General features: G+C 38.5%; 1 protein-coding gene across 3 annotated transcripts in view; it reads left to right on the top strand.

The window, feature by feature from the left end:
* Positions 1–18570, top strand: part of PIK3C2G (phosphatidylinositol-4-phosphate 3-kinase catalytic subunit type 2 gamma) — a 651998-nt gene that overhangs the window by 351823 nt on the left and 281605 nt on the right. For all 3 annotated transcript variants that reach the window (XM_069585610.1, XM_069585608.1, XM_069585609.1), the window contains exons 17-18: positions 1914–2007; positions 6185–6279. In XM_069585610.1, the coding sequence (XP_069441711.1) occupies positions 1914–2007; positions 6185–6279 (189 nt within the window). The remainder of the gene's footprint in view (positions 1–1913; positions 2008–6184; positions 6280–18570) is intronic.

Raw genomic sequence — 18570 nt, 5'->3', positions numbered from 1 at the left:
GTCTTATTGCTAGAATCTTTGTAGGGAAAAAAATTATTGGAAAGATATATGTAGATCAGAAGTAAGGGTTTTGAATGACAAACCTTGGAAGTGACGTTCTTGTTGCAATTAAAATGCTCAGTTTAAATGAAGAGAAAACATGTAACTTGTTTAAGTACCACATTTCAAACTGCTGTCAAGGACAGTTGGGAAGATACTGAATAGTGCTATTTTTGTCCTTTACACTATGGACTGCTGCCCACCAGGCTCCTCCGTCCATGGTATTTTCCAGGCAAGAGTACTGGAGTGGGTTGCCATTGCCTTCCCCGCCTTTACACTATAGCTGCATGTATTCCTTTCACCCCTAAGTAACCAGACATGCTGAAAAGAGACTGGGCATTAGAGATTAAAGTTTCCTAACCTCCACAGTCTTTAGAGCTCTCACCTGAAAAGCATTCACTTAGTTCCCATGCAAAAAGATTCGAGGGTCTTATTTATTCTTTTCTGTGTTTCTAAGTGAATTGCTCTAAACTGTTCCTTTGAATTTTAAATTGTGCATATTAATTTTTAAGATTTGTTTATTTAAAATAATAAATAAGGTGTTTCTCTCACCAAAACCCTTCTTATATTTATTTATCATGTCAAAGCAGTGTGTGTCAAATTTATATCTAGGCACTTTCTGGGAGCTCTGGCAATGTAGGAGATACAAGAAACTCCAGTTTGATCCTCTGATCAGGAAGATCCCCTGAAGAAGGGAATGGCAACCTGCTCCAGTATTCTTGCCTGGAGAATCCCATAGAGAGAGAAGCCTGGCGGGTTACAGTCCATGGGGTCACAAAAGAGTCAGACACGACTGAGCACGCATGTGCACACTCACACACACAGTTCTACTGACGGAGCAGTGTTAGTTGTTATGAGGAGCACAGTCATCCATCAGTATCATTAGTTCCAGCACCGCTGCAGAAACCAAAATCTAGAAGCTCCAGTCCCTTATATAAAAGAGCATAGTACAGTCCACACTATGTACCCACAGATGAGAACCCTCCAATATGGAGGGTGACTGTAGGATTTCAGATGTGAACTACCTTCATAAATTTAGTTTAGTAGCAAGCTTTTACTGTGTTTGAAAGTGAAAGTGAAGTCGCTCAGTTGTGTCAGTTGTGTCCGACTCTTTGCGACCCCATGGACTGTAGCCTACCAGGCTCCTCCGTCTGTGGGATTTTCCAGGCAAGAGTACTGGAGTGGGTTGCGGTTTCCTTCTCCAGGAGATCTTCCCAATCCATGGATCAAACCCAGGTCTCCCGCATTGCGGGCAGACGCTTTACCATCTGAGCCACCAGGGAAGACTCTTTACTGTGTTTAGTTGGTGCTAAACAGGCATATGAAGTTCAAAATGAGTAAGGCATAGTTACATTCAATAACTTAACAGCCTAGTAAGATTTAGCTGTATTAAATTATTTGTGTTTATTTATTGTAAGATACTTTAGATTTCTTGTTTTTTATTATTCTCTGCCCAAAGACTCATTTAAATATATTTTATCCCATTTTTAATCATATAAGCCATCAGATCTCCAGCTGGTAATTATTTACTTAAATACACGGCTAAATAATAAGCAAAGATTTTCATGTATTAAAAAAAATCTTATATATCCTATAATCCGCATATTATAGGCAGAAAAGTTGGCTGAGATCTGACTTAAACTCATGTTTCCAAAATCTAGTGAAAAGAACTTTTGACTGCAGTTCACAGGAGAGCACAGAATATGAAAAAAAAAAAAAGGAATTATTATTTGATGCTAATGATTATCTTAAATGATTGTGAGATTATTTTATCTAATGCATTGGGAGTGGAATTAATTCTCTGTTTTCTTGATATTTCTCATGCATTATTGTATGCTATTAACAGCTTAGTAAGTATATTTACTTTGTTTTAGTTTTCCAGATCAAGAAATTCGTAATGTGGCAGTTCGGCAGTTAGACAACCTCTTGAATGATGAACTACTGGAATATCTCCCACAGCTAGTTCAGGTAAGAACAGCAAGTTGCCAAGGGATTCCAGGATTTTAACCAATAATTCTCTAAAACAGGTCCCAGTGAATCAACAGTAGCCTACATAAAAAGCGATCATTTCAATTTGGCTAGCCAAGGGGCTAAAAATATAGCTCATACATCAACTTGGGTACCACAGAAATTCTCTACCCAAAATTGATATGGTTACAAAAAAGGTATATAAACACCAAAAAGGAAAATATTTTTTAAAACACTGTCACCCTCTCCCTCTCCTTCTGAGTCCAAAAGTCCGCTATACACATCTGTGTCTTGGAAGAATGGCATTGAAACATGTATACTATCATGTAAGAATCAAATCACCAGTCTATGTCAGATGCAGGATACAGCATGCTTGGGGCTGGTGTGGGGAGGAAGGTGGGAGGGGGGGTTCATGTTTGGGATCGCATGTACACCCGTGGTGGATTCATGTCAATGTATGGCAAAACCAATACAGTATTATAAAGTAAAATAAAGTAAAAATAAAAGTTAAAAAAAATAAAACACTGTCACTTATTAATTAGAACAGGAAAAAAAATAATACTTGTGATGAAAAATTGGTATCCAACTGTATATATAAAACTATAAAAAAGTAACCAAATAAACATTATGTAGAAAATAGTCATTTACTAGGCATCTGCTCATAATATTTTTCTTGCTTTTCCCATATTCTAATATTAATTACAGATTTTAAAACAGTAGTTTCTAATAATCAAATTCTGCTGCCAGATAGTAGTTTTGTGATATCATATATCATGATATTGAAGTAATTTTAGAAAATACTCTAAACTTATCTAGAAATCTGATCATGGTCTGGTTTAGTTTGAATATGTTACCATATAAACAATTGCACAAATAGTCATGTATATGATTGAATATCCAAAATATAAACAATGATTTTTTCCTAAGTTAACTGGATACTGAATGCTGAATAGGTCTAAAATAGGGGTCTGTATGTTTTTCTTTTGCTTTGTTTTTAACTCAGGTGTTTTCTTATCTGAAAGATCAGGTCATCACTATAAGCTATTTTAAATGCTGGGTCCCTCAGGTTTTGAATTTAAGACAGAGACCCTGAGACTAAAGTGAGGAGTCTCTAATAATAGAATTGAACTCTGTTACTTTACAAACAGAACATGCACTTCTCTGAAGGCCTTAAAGAGAGACCTGATCTAGAAGCGTATGTACTGTAGAGTTACTACTACCACTCCTTACCTAGCCTTGCAGGAGTGTGTAGTAAAAATAAAAATTAATTCAACTTGCAGAAACACTATTCATCTCATGCCTCTTGAGTATGGAAAACATGCTATATCTAACCCAACTCAAAAAAAGGAAATTTCTACAATAGTATATGTAAATTAAATCTATTTGAAAGCCAGAATCTGAGTCAATAACACTTGACACTAGGAATGTGGCTGAGAGACATACGCCTGTAAATGCAAATTCATTTATAAAACAAGTCACACCCAGTATCCAGCATTGCAAATACACAGAGGTAAAGATAGGTAAAGTGGCAAATATTCCCTAATTAAAAATGATAATATAAAATCATGTGAGATGGAAATAAATATTTAATGTGCCTGGAAAATTAATAACAAATGGGAAGAATTTTCAAAACATTAATTGTGGGATTTGCCCTTAAAACTTCGATGTTGCACCCTAACTTTCCAAGACATAAAAAAAAAATTCCTACCCTGCTGATTATTTTCTGGAATCATGTTATTTTTTATGCATTATTTTATTAGAACTGTGCAGGCTATGTTATAGAGCAATATGAAGTTACTTGAAGACCATGATGAAAACGGAAAGTATGGTTCTTAAAGTGTTAGTCGCCTAATAGTGTCCAGCTCTTTGTGACCATGTGGACTGTAGCCTGCCAGGCTCCTCTGTCCATGGAATTCTACAGACAGGAATACTGGAGTAGATTGCCATTCCTTTCTCCAGAAAATCTTTCTGACCCAAGGATCAAACCCTGGTCTCCTGAATTGCAGGCAGATTCTTTACTGTCTGAGGCACCAGGGAAGCTTCTGGTTCATTGCTAATGCTCAAATAAGCCACAGACCCAGAGGTTACTGCAAACCACAGGCTGTAACAATGCAGGTAGGTTTCAAGAAGAGAGTTCAAAATAATGTTGTTGTTGTTGTTGTTCTGTTTCCTTAGTTGAATCCAACTCTTTTGCAACCTCATGGACTATATCCTGCCAGGCTCCTCTGTGAGATTTCCCAGGCAAGAATACTGAAGTGGGTTGCCATTTTCTTCTCTAGGGGATCTTCCCAACCCAGGGATTGAACCCACCTCTCCTGCATTGGTACACAGATTCTTAACCACTGAGACAACTAGGAAGCCAACAAAGTGTGCATCCAAAATATTGTCTCCTTCTTAGATGATGATGCAGGATGTAGGGAGAAATTGTAGCAGTAGACAGAGTGATGCAGTGAATTTGGAAGCAAGGGAGGCCATTCAGGATCAGTAAGTAGTTTCTGGGTTCAGAAGGAAATCACAAGAAGTCTTAAAAGAAAGCTAAAAGACAAGCATGGAAGTAGACTCTGAGGTATCTCTCTCCTGCTAATGTACTCATAGGATACGTTCACGATAAGGGCATGAACACAGCCCATGGTCTAGTCAATCCAATATTAGCATGTTAGTTAAAGAAGGTCATAGCTACGGTTTAAGACAACACACATTATGATCTTTATATATTCAGACAGCATCACGAGTTTATGCAAATTTGCTGAGATCATCTTTGACATTCTCACACTTCAAGAATTCATAAACATTCCCATCCTGGAGGATAATTAGCATACTGAGGTGTTTCTTTAGGTGTGTGTTGAATGAATGCTGTACCCATTTTTTCTGCTCTCTGGACTGTGGTATTAACTCTGTGTGTGTATGTGACTTAAATGGCTTATGGAGCAACAAGCCATAGAAGCATTGTTTTCCAAGCAGGAATAAGTACTTTTAGAAAGATAGGAAGAAAACCTGACATTCATTTTCACAGCTTATTGTGGTTCATGAGATGATGGTGATGATGAGGAGGACCCAGATACCGAGTGCTGATGGTGAAGTCCCTGTAGAGTGGGTGTGGAAGTCTAAATTAGGTCTCAAAGGTTGCTGTTGCTGTCTGTGTTTTTTCCGTCAGGTTCGCTATCTTTAGAAAACATTAGAAAGTTGTTCACAGTGCAGATGAAGGAATGGGAGATTGGAAAGTGAAAGCAAAAGTGAAGTCACTCAGTCGTGTCCGACTCTTTGCAACCCCGTGGACTGTAGCCTACCAGGCTTCTCCGTCCATGGGATTTTCCAGGCAAGACTACTGGAGTGGGTTACCATTTCCTTCTCCAGGGGATCTTCCCAACCCAGGGATCGAACCTGGGTCTCCCACATTGGAGGCAGGCACTTTAACCTCTGAGCCACCAGGGAAGCCCTGGGTAGAATTATGTGTCCACCAAAAGGCACCTTTGACATTTAAAAGTAAAGCTTCAAAGTCTGCATGTTAATACTCAGTAGGTGATTTCAGTTAAGGCTTTCAGTATGTGGGGCTTCCCTGATAGCTCAGTTGGTAAAGAATCTGTGTGCAGTGCAGGATACCCTGGTTCAATTCCTGGGTCGGGAAGAATCCCTGGAGAAGGGATAGGCTACCCACTCCAGTATTCTTGGGCTTCCCTAGAGGCTCAACTAGTAAAGTATCTGCCCGCAATGCAGGAGACATGGGTTCGATCCAGGCTACCCACTCCAGTATTCTGGCCTATAGAATTCCGTGGATCCATGGGGTCACGAAGAGTTGGACACAACTGAATGACTTTCACTTTTTCAAACCAAAAGAAGAGAATCATCTATTGTTTGATAATGCCATTATTTATATCCAAGACACTGTTCATGATATTATTTTCTTTGTGCCAGGATTCTCTCCCTAGGCATGGTTGAACTCCACCAACCACCTGCTCTTATTTATTCTGTGATACTAAAAGTCAAAAAAGAAAATTGTGTGATGTGTATATATGCTCTGTTATTAGTTACACACCAACTGATAAAGCTATCAAATATAAGTATTTTGTCAAACCGTTTATGCTGTTTTCCCTTTCTCAAGCCTCTTAAGTACCTCTGTATTCTGCTATAATTTTGTTACTGAGGAAAAAAAAGTAAAGTAATTGATCTCTTATTTCAGGCTGTCAAGTTTGAATGGAACCTTGAGAGTCCTCTAGTGCAACTTCTGTTACACCGCTCACTACAAAGCGTCCAGATTGCCCATCGTCTTTACTGGTAAGAATAACCAAAGTAGCGTAGGATGCCTTTTTTTTATTGTCAACTTATTTTTGTGGGACAGCTTTTCCTTATAAAACTGATTCAAACTTCCACTTAAAATTCAGCCAAATGTGAGTCTTTACCAGGGTTATTTTTGAGTATAATTTAACTGTCATTGTCTTCAAAATCCTCCTTTTGTACTGTTAGTGCTCTTTAAATCCAACTGGAATTTTAAATCTAGGTGATCTTTTCCCGATAGCTTTAAATCGCAAGGTCTACATGTGGTCACATCCACTTGTTGAATATTTCAGTGTAAAATCTAGTTATAAGACTGTGCATGTTTTGGAAGAATATAAGCTTGAAAAGTAATTTCTGTAACAATATTAGTTACAAACAGTGGGATCAAGGCCAATATATACTGTCTTAAGCTTATAATTCCTGGATCACTAAAGTTTTCCAAAAACATTAAATTTGAATACTATTAGTGAAGAAGTTAGACTTATTTAAGATTTATCAAGATTTCTCCCTACTCCTGATTTATCAAGATTTCTCCCTACTGCGTGCTCCTGATCCTACTAAACTAGGTGTTCTTTGGATGCTGTTCTCCCTACTGTTATTACTAAATTCGCACAAAAAATTTAACGATTACAAGTGTCAGTAACCTAAGGATGGAATTCAATCTATCCACGTATGTATGACAAGCATCATTTATTGGCTTCAATTGCTAGTGAAGATCTTTAATTAATGGGAAAAAAGGAAGTCATAATTTTTGAATATCATGTTTTTCTACTTCAAAAACCATTGCTCTTGTTGACATCACTCTTCCCATGAAAATGACTCAAGGATTTCATATAAAAATAGAAATACAAGGAATTGTCAAGCCCTAATGTTTGATTAGATGCAGATTTCCATTTCAAGTGTCTAATAGAAAAGCCAGATCATTTTCCTCTAGTATGTCAGTATAATTAGCCATCAGATACATTGGCCAGCAGCAGGCCTTCCACTAAGTAGACTCTCTTCATCAGACTCTGAATTAAGTCTTATTCTCTTACATTTTTCCAACAGCTACTTTGATGATAAGGGAAGTTAAGTGGATATATTTGTTGGTATTTCACTGTCATATTAAAGCTAGAACTCCATTACCCTCAACATTTATTTCCCTTAAAACTTCACTTTTTTTCACTTTTCACTTTTTAAAAACATGTTCACTAAAATGAAGACATATTCAAAAGTAACATGACCACATAACAGTCTTGATTTAAATATTTGAACCAAAACATAATATAAAATATATAAAGTAGAAGAGCAAATAAAAAGATCATTTTAAAAATTAGAATAAAATATTGAGGACTTACATTGATTGTTATAATACTAGTACTAGAACCGTCTTAGTAAGTCCTTCATCTGCTAAGGGTACGAAAAGTGGGGCCATTTGATAGGAAACAGTACAGACAGAGCTGTCAATCAATGCCACACTTGCAGGTTCACAATAAATACAATAATGTCACTTTGTCAAAGAAGGTGGGAGGAAAGACTTTCTCAGTATAGAACTCATCCTTATGAAAAAGAGAAAAAAGAGTAACAAAGCCCATTTCCCTTCTCGCTGATTTAAGAAGAGAGTAAGATAGAGGGACTAGAAAAAGATGTAAGTTATAAATGGACTGCTTGTTTCTGAATGCTTAATTTATGAAAATATGAAAAAGGCACAAGACAACATGGAGGGAAATTTTAAAATACCCATCTCATTTTAAAACTTAGGAATTAACAATCAGGCAAAATATTCTAAGCATCAGAGAACATTACATATATTTAAAATATATCTTGGAGTTAAAAAAAAAAAAAAGCTGCTGCCTAGCATCGTATTTGGGGCTTCCCAGGTGGCTTGGTGGTAAAGAATCTACCTGCAATGCAGGAGACGCAGGATTTACAGGTTTGATCCCTAGGTTGGGAGAATACCTTGGAGAAAAAAAATGGCAACCCACTCCAGTATTCTTGCCTGGAGAATCCCATGAACAGAGGAGCCTGGCAGGCTTTAGTCCATGGGGTCGCAGAGTCCGACACGACTGAGCAACTGAGAATGAGCATCATATTTAGGGGACATTTGTATGTAGAGTGCTGAGTTTAAACTTCAAAGATGCAACTCAGACTCCTCATGATACACTTGAAAACATTCTCAATTTATCTTTCCTTAGAAAACAAAGCAACAACAATAAAAACCAATATCTGATAACTTTTAAAAAACAGTTCCATCAGACATCAGTTTAATGATTTTTTTTCTACTTGGGTGAGCTCCTGCTTCTTCATATTCAGCATATTTACCACTGAACTCAATGACTTACCCTGCTCACTCAGGTCTTGGAAGCTTTTCTGGACCCTCCCTGTTTCTCACTAATATGCTCAGTTGTTTACCAAGCCCTGTAATCATATACCTCCCAAATAGGTCTCCCCCAAACAGTTGCTTCCAACTGCCACTAATCAGAAGGTTAACTCCTCAGATATTGAATTGTGAATAAACAGGCTTTCACGGAAACCATCTTGACTACTTACCATCACTGCAGGCAGCCTTCCTGAAAAGGGAAATTGATTTGGAGTTACTGCAAGTCTCCTCCATTGAAAGGGTGACATAGAATGAATATCCCCAATTTTTCATGGAAAGAGAGCTAACAATAAGCTTTGGATTGGGAAAGTTTAAAAGCTCTCAATCATAGTTTGCACCCTAAAAGGTGACTATAAATTGGTAGGGTAGCATTTGGAGTTCATACTTAAAGAGGCCCTTCCCCCATCATATAGCAATTATAGAAAGTTAAGCTCAGACCCTTTCCATTTTGAATAAGAAATAAACAGCCATCACTAGCTGATAGTGAGATACTGGATTGAACGGGATGTCCCCAAAAATGTATTTACATCTTAACTCAAGGAACCTGTGACTCTGAGCTTATTTGGGAAAAGGGTCTTTGAAGATATAATTAAATTTAAAATCTTGAGATGAGATTGTCCTGTTTTATCAACGTGTGAGTGCTGAGTTGTTTCAGTCGTATTCGACTCTGTGCGACCCCATGGACCATAACCTTCCAGGCTCCTATGTCCAGGGGATTTTCCAGGCAAGAATACCGAAGCAGTTTGCCATGCCCTTCTCCAGGGGATCTCCCTGACTCAGGGATCAAACCCAAGTCTCTGGCGTCTCCTGCATTGGCAGGCAGGTTGTTTACCACTGAGCCACCTGGGAAACCCAGTGTGGGTTTTTATCAGAGTGGGTCCTAAATCCAATGACAACTGTCCTTGTAAGAAACAGAAGAGAAGGTACACACATACAGAAAAGGCCACGTGGAGATGGCGTCATTGGCGGGAGTGATACAGCCCAAAGCCAAGGAATGTCCAGAGTCATCAGAAGCTAGAAGAGGCAAGGGAGGATTCTCCCCCTGAGCCTTAAGAGGGAGCACAGCCCAATCTTGATTTCAAACTTCTGGTCTCCAGAGCTGTGAGATTAATCTCGATTGTTCGGTTTGTGTTGATCTATTATGGCAACCACAGGAAGTACACAGGAAGGACAGGACTTTATGAAGGGCCCTGACTAGACTGGCTCTGATGACGCATCACACAGGAAGCTTCTCCTGACTCTTTCCGCAGCCACTGTCCAGCATGAGTACTGCTCACATGCTGTCTCCCAGAGTACACCCTATATGACTCCGCAGGTGTCATGTCACATTACCTTAACACTTCTGTCCCGCTGTCTGCTTCCCCTCCTAGTCCTTACAGTAACTCATGATAGCTATCATGTCGTACTCATCAACATACTAATCATACCAATGCCTGAAACTCAGCAGATACTGACAGAAAACATTGTTTAAGTCAGGAAACCAGAGAAGTTTCTTTAAGGCCAGCGACAGTTTCACATGCAGGGAATTCGGTGCACTCACAAAGGTACTGTCAGTGCCCTAGGCAGATCCCCTCTACCAGCTGGTGGACCCATCTCGCAGCTTCTGTGGATATTGACCACCAGTTGTCAGCTGCATCTTCTCTGCAGAATCGGTCTCTGCTAACATAGCTACCTAGTCTGGGGAGTGGGAAATCATTAAGGTACAATTTTCATTCCAAGCCTCCACCGAGATGACTCAAAGCTAGATTAGACCTTGATCTCTGGGTTAACTCCTTCCCCTCCCCTACAGTGCTTCTCACTCCCTCAAAGGTTTGTTAGTGTTTGTTTTCGTGAAGAGTACTCCTTCAGTAAATCACATACACCTTAATTCCTGTGTTATAATCTGTTCTAGGGAAGCTTAGCTAAGATAAACATTTCTTTATCAAAGAAAACTAATTCAAATATTTGCTTAAAAAAAATTGGAGCATCAGTATGCTAGACACATATCATAAGTGGAAAAGCAATATTGCAGTCTTCATATTCCTAATAGTATTAATAAGTCTGGCTGAATGAGCTCTGAGAGAGCCATTTTGAATAAAAATCTGTATAAATTTTTTTTTAAGTTATATCCTACCAAACTCTGAAAGTGTTCTCTTCAAAGTATGGAGATAACCTGAGATGAAATGCCCATTGGCAGACTCTCCAAGTACAATAATATTTTTCTGTCTTATTCACTAATAAATAATATCATATTTATCAAGTACTATCAAGTATATAATATATATTTATCAAATATATCATGTATCAAGTGCAATCAAGGACAGTACTTGGCACTTGACAAGTAATAAATTGCTACTGAAGGGATTAATAGGACAAAGTTGCCCCAGGCCCAGCTGGGTACATGCAGACTTGTGACAGAAGGGGACAGAAGAGAGCTGCTTGAGCAGTCAATCGGTCTTGAAGCCAAACAATGCTGGCAGGGCTAGAACAGTATCAGATGATTGGCCTCTGATGCAGTGTCTGCTGAAACAACTGGGAGAACGCCACAGTGAACTAAGGCCCTGGAGTCTCTGGGACCACGAGGACTTTCCAGGGTGGCCCATAGTATCAAAGGACTATTGAGCTCTAATGTAGTACTCATAAAGTTGAGATGATTTGAAAACTGACCAGTCATTTTCTTAGCAATCTACCTTAAACTTTTCTTATCTAGAATTTTGGGGCAATTTCTCAAATCGGGGACTACTCTAAATAAAGCAAAATAATGTGGAAATTTTGCATCATGTGATCTGAAGTCACATGTCCTCCTTACCCCTCTCCTAAATATGTCACAACCACTCCTTTCGGTTAAATAATGTTCCCTCTCAGAAGTACTCTTCTCATATTTTATATATTCAGAACATAATGCTTATGAGGAATTAACTTATCATTTGTTCATATTTAAATATTTTATTTAAATATGTGCTGGGTCTTCGTTGCTGTAAGCGGGCTTTCTCTAGTTGTGATGAATGGGGTTACTCTCTAGTTGCTGTGCATGGGCTTCTTGTAATGGCTTCTCTTGTTGTGGAGTACGGGCTCTAGGGCATGCGGTCTCCAGCAGGGCATGCTAGCACACTGGGTTAGTTGCCCCAAGGCATGTGAAATCTTCCCCAACCAGGGATTGAACCCATGTCAGTAGGGCATGCTAGCACACTGGTTTAGTTGCCCCAAGGCATGTGAGATCTTCCCCAACCAGGGATTGAACCCATGTTCCCCACATTGGCAGGGGGATTTTTAACCACTGTACCACCAGGGAAGTCTTCATTTGCCCATTTATACGACAGATGTTAAGATGTTAGATACTGGTGAACTATTAAGGATAGACTAGAATGGTGTTTGCCTAAAGAAACTCACAGGCTAACTCTCATTAGCATCCAGCAGGTAGGGAAAAAAAAAAAAAAAAACCTATGGGCTGTGTGGCAGGGACAGAGTAGAGGAGAGAGCTGACAGTAGGTTCTGTCCATTTTACAGTTTTGCCCGTGACCTGTTCCAAATATAATGTGAGCACAAGGCAGAGAGGCAAGGCTGGCCATCAAGTAAATAAAAAACACTTCTATCTGTCAGACTTAAATATTGATCAAGGCATACAAATTATACACAGAGGAGGTACGTGCTCTGCCTCTTTCGAGGTCTGGAACACTCCCTAAAGTGAGAGAGAAGAGCTGCACTTTAGGGAGTTATTGTGGTGTAATAGAGCACGCGTGATATAGAATCAATAGGAGGTTTCAAAGCCTCAATCCTTTACCTTCTAGAATCATTTTATTGCCACTAATTCACCATTTTACTTTTATAGTGTAATAAATAATAAATTGTTGCTTCACATTTTTGTAAGAGGAAGATATATCTTGTCATTTAATACTGATCTGTTATAATCATCTTTCACCCTGTCATTCTCAGAAAAGTACACACCAGATAAAATCCCTATAATAAGCAATTCAACAAACTAATGGTAGCTCTTCTCCACTCTGACCAACCTGGAGAACAGTGACAGTTATTTGTGAAAAGGTTTACATTTTACATAATAATCTGTAAAATTCATTAGCAGTTTTCTAGTTAAGGTCAAAAAATAAGAACAATTGGTTTTTGTCTGTTTTATATCATAAAGGTTATATGTAGTTCCTTTAATAAAAAGATTTATTTAAAAAAGCATAATATAAATTTTGTTATTTTCTAATATAATTTGTCTTATTGCTATTAAATATGTATGAAAATAGAATCTGATGCCAACCCCTGGACTGTAGCCCACTAGGCTCCTCTGTCCGTGGAATTTTCCCTGCAAGAATACTGGCGTGGGTTGCCAGTCCCTTCTCCAGGGGACCTTCCCAACCCTGGGGTCAACCCTGGGGCTTCCACATTGCAGGCAGATTCTTTACCACCTGAGCCATGAGGAAAGCCTGATACAAAGGTCTACTATAGATCAGTGAAAAACAGGTACAGAGCTCCACCTTCAATTTATTCCTAGTTTAAATTATTTTTCCCTGATATTCTTCTATTTTGTAAAATAAGTTAAGAGTTGTTAAAAAGAACATTTTGTATATATGTACTTACCTCAATTATTGGAACTCAGACATCTGACGTTTGGGAACTAAACTTTCTAATCCAGTCTCTCGCAATTTTTCATTATAACTGCATGCAATTACATCATTGCCTCCTTAGATAGTCATCTGGTTCCGTTATAATAATATTAGCCTCTCTCTGCCATAATTTATGCTGGAGATTTGGGTTAAGACCTTGAAAAACAGCATTATATTGCTTGATTTTTGTTGGTTTTTATTGAAGATCAAGAAAAAGATCTGGATTAATGACAGGTAATAGAAGCATATCACCACGCTGATGGTATTGGACCCAGAAAAAGAAAGAGAGAATCAGAGCATCAGGTTGAAGATATTTTTAGGTGCCAGGTCTAGAAATAGCACATACACTTTGGATTATATTCCATACATGGGAAGTCAATAAGAAGGCCCTATCCACTGTCAGCTGGCATAGGAAAGAAGATTGGGCATATATCTATGTGAATGCATGCTCATCCTCCTCAGTCATGTCTGACTCTGTGCGATTCTATAGACTGTAGCTCACTAGACTCCTATGTCCATGGAATTTCCCAGGCAAGAATACTAGGTCAAGTTGCTATTTCCTACTTCAGGGAATCTTCCAATCCAGGGATCGAACCTAACTCTTCTGTGTCTCCTACATTGGCAGGTGGATTCTTTACCACTGAGCCACTTGGGAAGCAGGCATACTTTCATTTACTTCATTATTTCCCTTTTCTTTAAGACACTTTGGGCTGCAAGTAACAGAAAATTTTGATCCAAATGGTTGAAATGATATGAAAAATTAATCATCTCACAGTTTTCTTGTCAGGTGGTTCTGGAGTTTATTATTGCAGAAGCTCACTGATTTTGTCATTAAACTCAGTTTCTTTGATCTTTCTGCTCTGTCAACCTTAGTGTGTTCACTGGCCTCTAGTCCATTTCATAACATGGTTACAAGAAGGCTGCCAAAGTTGGTATCACATGTATACATGGCACCATGCAGCAAAACGAAAAGAACCAATCTTTCTCCAACAAGGAAAGTTTTCTGTAAACTTCATAGCAGAGTTAACTTCCTATGTCATTTGCCAGAATTGGGTTGCATGTCATCCTGAACCAGTTACCTAATTAGATGACAATTGAATGAGTTGACTTACCCAGCTGATTTAGAATATTGAGAATCTGTCCCCAAACTGTTCATCTCTCCTGAAGATTTTTATATCTGAACAAAATCAGATTCTTTACTCAGATATAAAAAGGGAAATAGATTTGGTGTAGATAAAACCCTCTATTCCCTTTCTGTACTGTGAGGCTCTATCTTGATCATCTCTCCTAACACAAACATTGCACATAGTAGAATCATTCAGTTCAGTTCAGTTCAGCTGCTCAGTTGTGTCCGACTCTTTGCAACCCCATGGACTGCAGCACAACAGGCCTCCCTGTGCATCACCAGCTTGCTCTAACTCATATCCACTGAGTCAATGATGCCATTCAGCCATCTCATCCTCTGTCATTCCCTTCTCCTCATGTCTTCAATCTTTCCCAGCCTCAGGGTCTTTTCTAATGAGTCAGTTCTTCACATCAGGTGGCCAAAGTATTGGAGCTTCAGCTTCAGCATCAGTCCTTCCAAAGAATATTCAGGACTGATCTCCTTTAGAATTGACTGGTTGAATCTCCTTGTAATCCAAGGGACTCTCAAGAGTCTTCTCCAACACCACAGTTCAAAAGCATCAATTCTTCAGCACTCAGCTTTCTTTATGGTCCAACTCTCACATCCATACATGACTACAGGATAAACCATAGCTTTGACTAGACCTTTGTCGGCAAAGTAATGTCTGCTTTTTAATATACTGCCTAGGTTTGTCATAGCTTTTCTTCCAAGGAGCAAGTGCCTTTTAATTTCATGGCTGCAGTCTCCATCTGCAGCGATTTTGGAGCCCAGGAAAATAGTCTCTTACTGTGTCCACTTTTTTCCCCATCTATTTGCCATGAAGTGATGGGACCAGATGCCATGATCTTTGTTTTTTGAATGTTGAGTTTTAAGCCAGCTTTTTCAACTCTCCTCTTTCACTTTCGTCAAGAGGCTTTTTAGTTCTTCACTTTCTGCCATAAGGGTGGTGTCATCTGTGTATCTAGATGACACCACCCATATGGCAGAAAGTAGAATCACTGGTGCTCAATATATATTTGTTGAATGAATTTTAAAAATAATCATACCACATACATTGGTGCTTCCAACAGATTATCTTAACTACTGTACTTACAACAGCAGGCAATCCAACCAAATCATATTATATTAAATGTATAGAGTTGGCCATTGGTATTCTAATAATCATATTTGTTGAGTTAAATGACTTACAGAAAAATATGGTAATCTGGAATAAATTTTTTGAAGAACTATCAGGTGTTAATACTGATTAAGTCCACAGAGTGAGATGCTTCTAATGACTTTAACTATGCTTTTTCTTAAAGCCCTGATTGAAAATGAAAGGTTACGTCTAGTGATTTGGCAAGAAGTGTTTTAGGGGCAAACCTTGTGAAATAGCTGATTACTATCTTTTAAAATATAATCTTTGGTATTGAGACTTTCTCTGAGCTTTAGGGAATTTCTGAAGAGTTTATGACCTTTGCTAACTCCTGTATTCTCCAATTTTTTGTTCTTTTTTCTGGGCTGTGGAGATTCTTATATCTTTTTGTTTTGTATCAGTTACTGAATAAGTCCTTTCTTTTCAGGCCCTATTTTACTTTCTATCTTTGTTCATCAAAAGATCACTCTTTAAAAAGGTTGAATGGAGGTTTGATTTGCTTTTTTTTTCTAGCTCAGATTTCAACTTCATCTGTGTACAATTATTGTAGTTACAACAGAAAGGCATTTACTTTATTTTCCTCTAAAGAGCTTCATATGTGTTGCTTGTATTTGCAACAAAATCTAGACCTGGGTATCTCAATCAAATATTTGTCATCTTTAATAACTTAGAATTCTTGTTCTTGTTTTGGCATGTGTGATTCATTTTTAACCAGAGATGAGTGAACAGCTTGCACAAATAGTGTTTGTCTTCAGATATGACAATCTGCCTGATACACTAACCACTCGTGGCGGAATGTCAAATTATTGGTTTATCTTAACTTGAGTTTAGTCATCTGAAATTGTTAAATGGAGAATCCTAACGTATGCATCACTTTCCTTTTTATATTGGGCACTGTGTATATATGTTTACTAAGATACTGTAAATGTCATTCAGTTGCCAAAATGATGAAATTTCCATTACTTCCTTCCAAGTAAATCTTAACATTGCTTTTAGAGAGTCTCAGTTTTTTATGTCAACAGAAATTGATTGAGAACTCTGCAAATATCACAGAATTCAGCTTAGAGCTTTACTTTCTAGTTGTCATGGGGGCAGCTGAAAAAGTGGACCAGTGGACTTCAGGGGACAGAGGTAGAAAAGTGCATGAGAAGTCTACTGAGAAAAAGAGTGTTATGTTAGTCATCCATTCTTTCATTCATATATCTGTTCCCCAAGTTTTTATTGAGTGTCTATTATATACATAATTTTAGCTATTTTGTGAAAGGAATAGAAAATATAAACAAATTATGATAAACATAGTTTAAGTCATGTGTTTTCTTCAACCATTTGCTTCCCTCTTAGCTAATCCAAGCAGTTACTACAGATGCTAGAGTTTATTTTTCAACTCTGTTGTCTCAAAAGAATAATTATAAACATTTTATTCAATGAGTTTTAAGCCCTCTGATTGAATTATGAAACCAAATTCAGTGTTCAGTTCAGTTCAGTTGCTCAGTCGTGTCTGACTCTGCAACCCCATGAACCGCAGCACGCCAGGCCTCCCTGTCCATCACCAACTCCCAGAGTTTACCCAAACTCATGTCCATTGAGTCAGTGATGCCATCCAACCATCTCACCCTCTGCCACACCCTTGTCCTCCTGCCTTCAATCTTTCCCAGCATCAGGGTCTTTTCAAATGAGTCAGTTCTTCACATTAGGTGGCCAAAATACTAGAGTTTCAGCTTTAACATCAGTCCTTCCAATGAATACCCCGGACCAATTTCCCTTAGAATGGACTGGTTGGATCTCCTTGCAGTCCAAGGGACTCTCAAGAGTCTTCTCCAACACCACAGTCCAAAAACATCAATTCTTCTGCACTCAGCCCTCTTTATAGTCCAGCTCTCACATCCATATATTCAGTGTGTTCGTGTGCAATTACTGGTTCTTGGGAATAGTTGTGTCGTGTCCAGTGAACGACTTCCTAAGATCAAGGAACTTCATGAACTTAATTGGTGATGAGATGGTGTCTTGGATAATCTTTAGGAGTATTTTACTATCCTTTCTCTGCTAAGACTAAAATACTAAAGTTTATCAGTTCTGGTATGGCTCTGACTTGAACAGTATTGCTAAAAATTCTAATCATCCAACTCTCTGTTTTCAATACTCTTTCTTCTCAGGACAGCATTGCCTTCTGGTAGACATAGTATGATTAATGCTAGATAATATACCAGTATTTCATTCATTCTGTTTCATTAATTCAGAGAACTGTTATCTGCACTTTTCAAATGAAAAACATAGTTCTCAAAAGGCAAAATATGCAAAGCTACTAAGTGGAAGAGCCAGAAATTGGCTCTAAGTTTCATCTATTATGATCCACCAAGCCACATAAATATTATAAAAGATAATAATAAAAGGCAGGATAATGTAATAGTAAGAGAACAAGATTTGGAGGAAAACATAATAGAAATTCCAACTCAGATATCTACTAACTAAATGCTCTCAGAAAAATTACTTAATTTCCCTGATCTTTTTCATAATCTGTACAAAGAAATACAATTATACCTCAGTTCAGTTCAGTTCAGTCACTCAGTCATGTCCAACTCTTTGCAACCCCATGAATCACAGCACGCCAGGCCTCCCTGTCCATCACCATCACCCGGAATTCACTCAGACTCACATCCATCGAGTCCATGACGCCACCCAGCCATCTCATCCTTGGTCGTCCCCTTCTCCTCCTGCCCCCAACCTCTCCTGGCATCAGAGTCTTTTCCAGTGAGTCAACTCTTCGCATGAGGTGGCCAAAGTACTGGAGCTTCAGCTTTAGCATCATTCCTTCCAAAGAAATCCCAGGGTTGATCTCCTTCAGAATGGACTGGTTGGATCTGCTTGCAGTCCAAGGGACTCTCAAGAGTCTTCTCCAACACCACAGTTCAAAAGCATCAATTCTTCAGCGCTCAGCCTTCTTCACAGTCCAACTCTCACATCCATACATGACTACTGGAAAAACCATAGCCTTGACTAGACGGACCTTAGTCAGCAAAGTAATATCTCTGCTTTTGAATATACTATCTAGGTTGGTCATAACTTTTCTTCCAAGGAGTAAGCG

The sequence above is a fragment of the Ovis canadensis genome, chromosome 3 (assembly GCF_042477335.2).
Source record: "Ovis canadensis isolate MfBH-ARS-UI-01 breed Bighorn chromosome 3, ARS-UI_OviCan_v2, whole genome shotgun sequence".
In the NCBI taxonomy this organism is placed as follows: Eukaryota; Metazoa; Chordata; class Mammalia; order Artiodactyla; family Bovidae; genus Ovis; species Ovis canadensis.
This window is presented reverse-complemented; position numbering and strand designations above follow the sequence as displayed.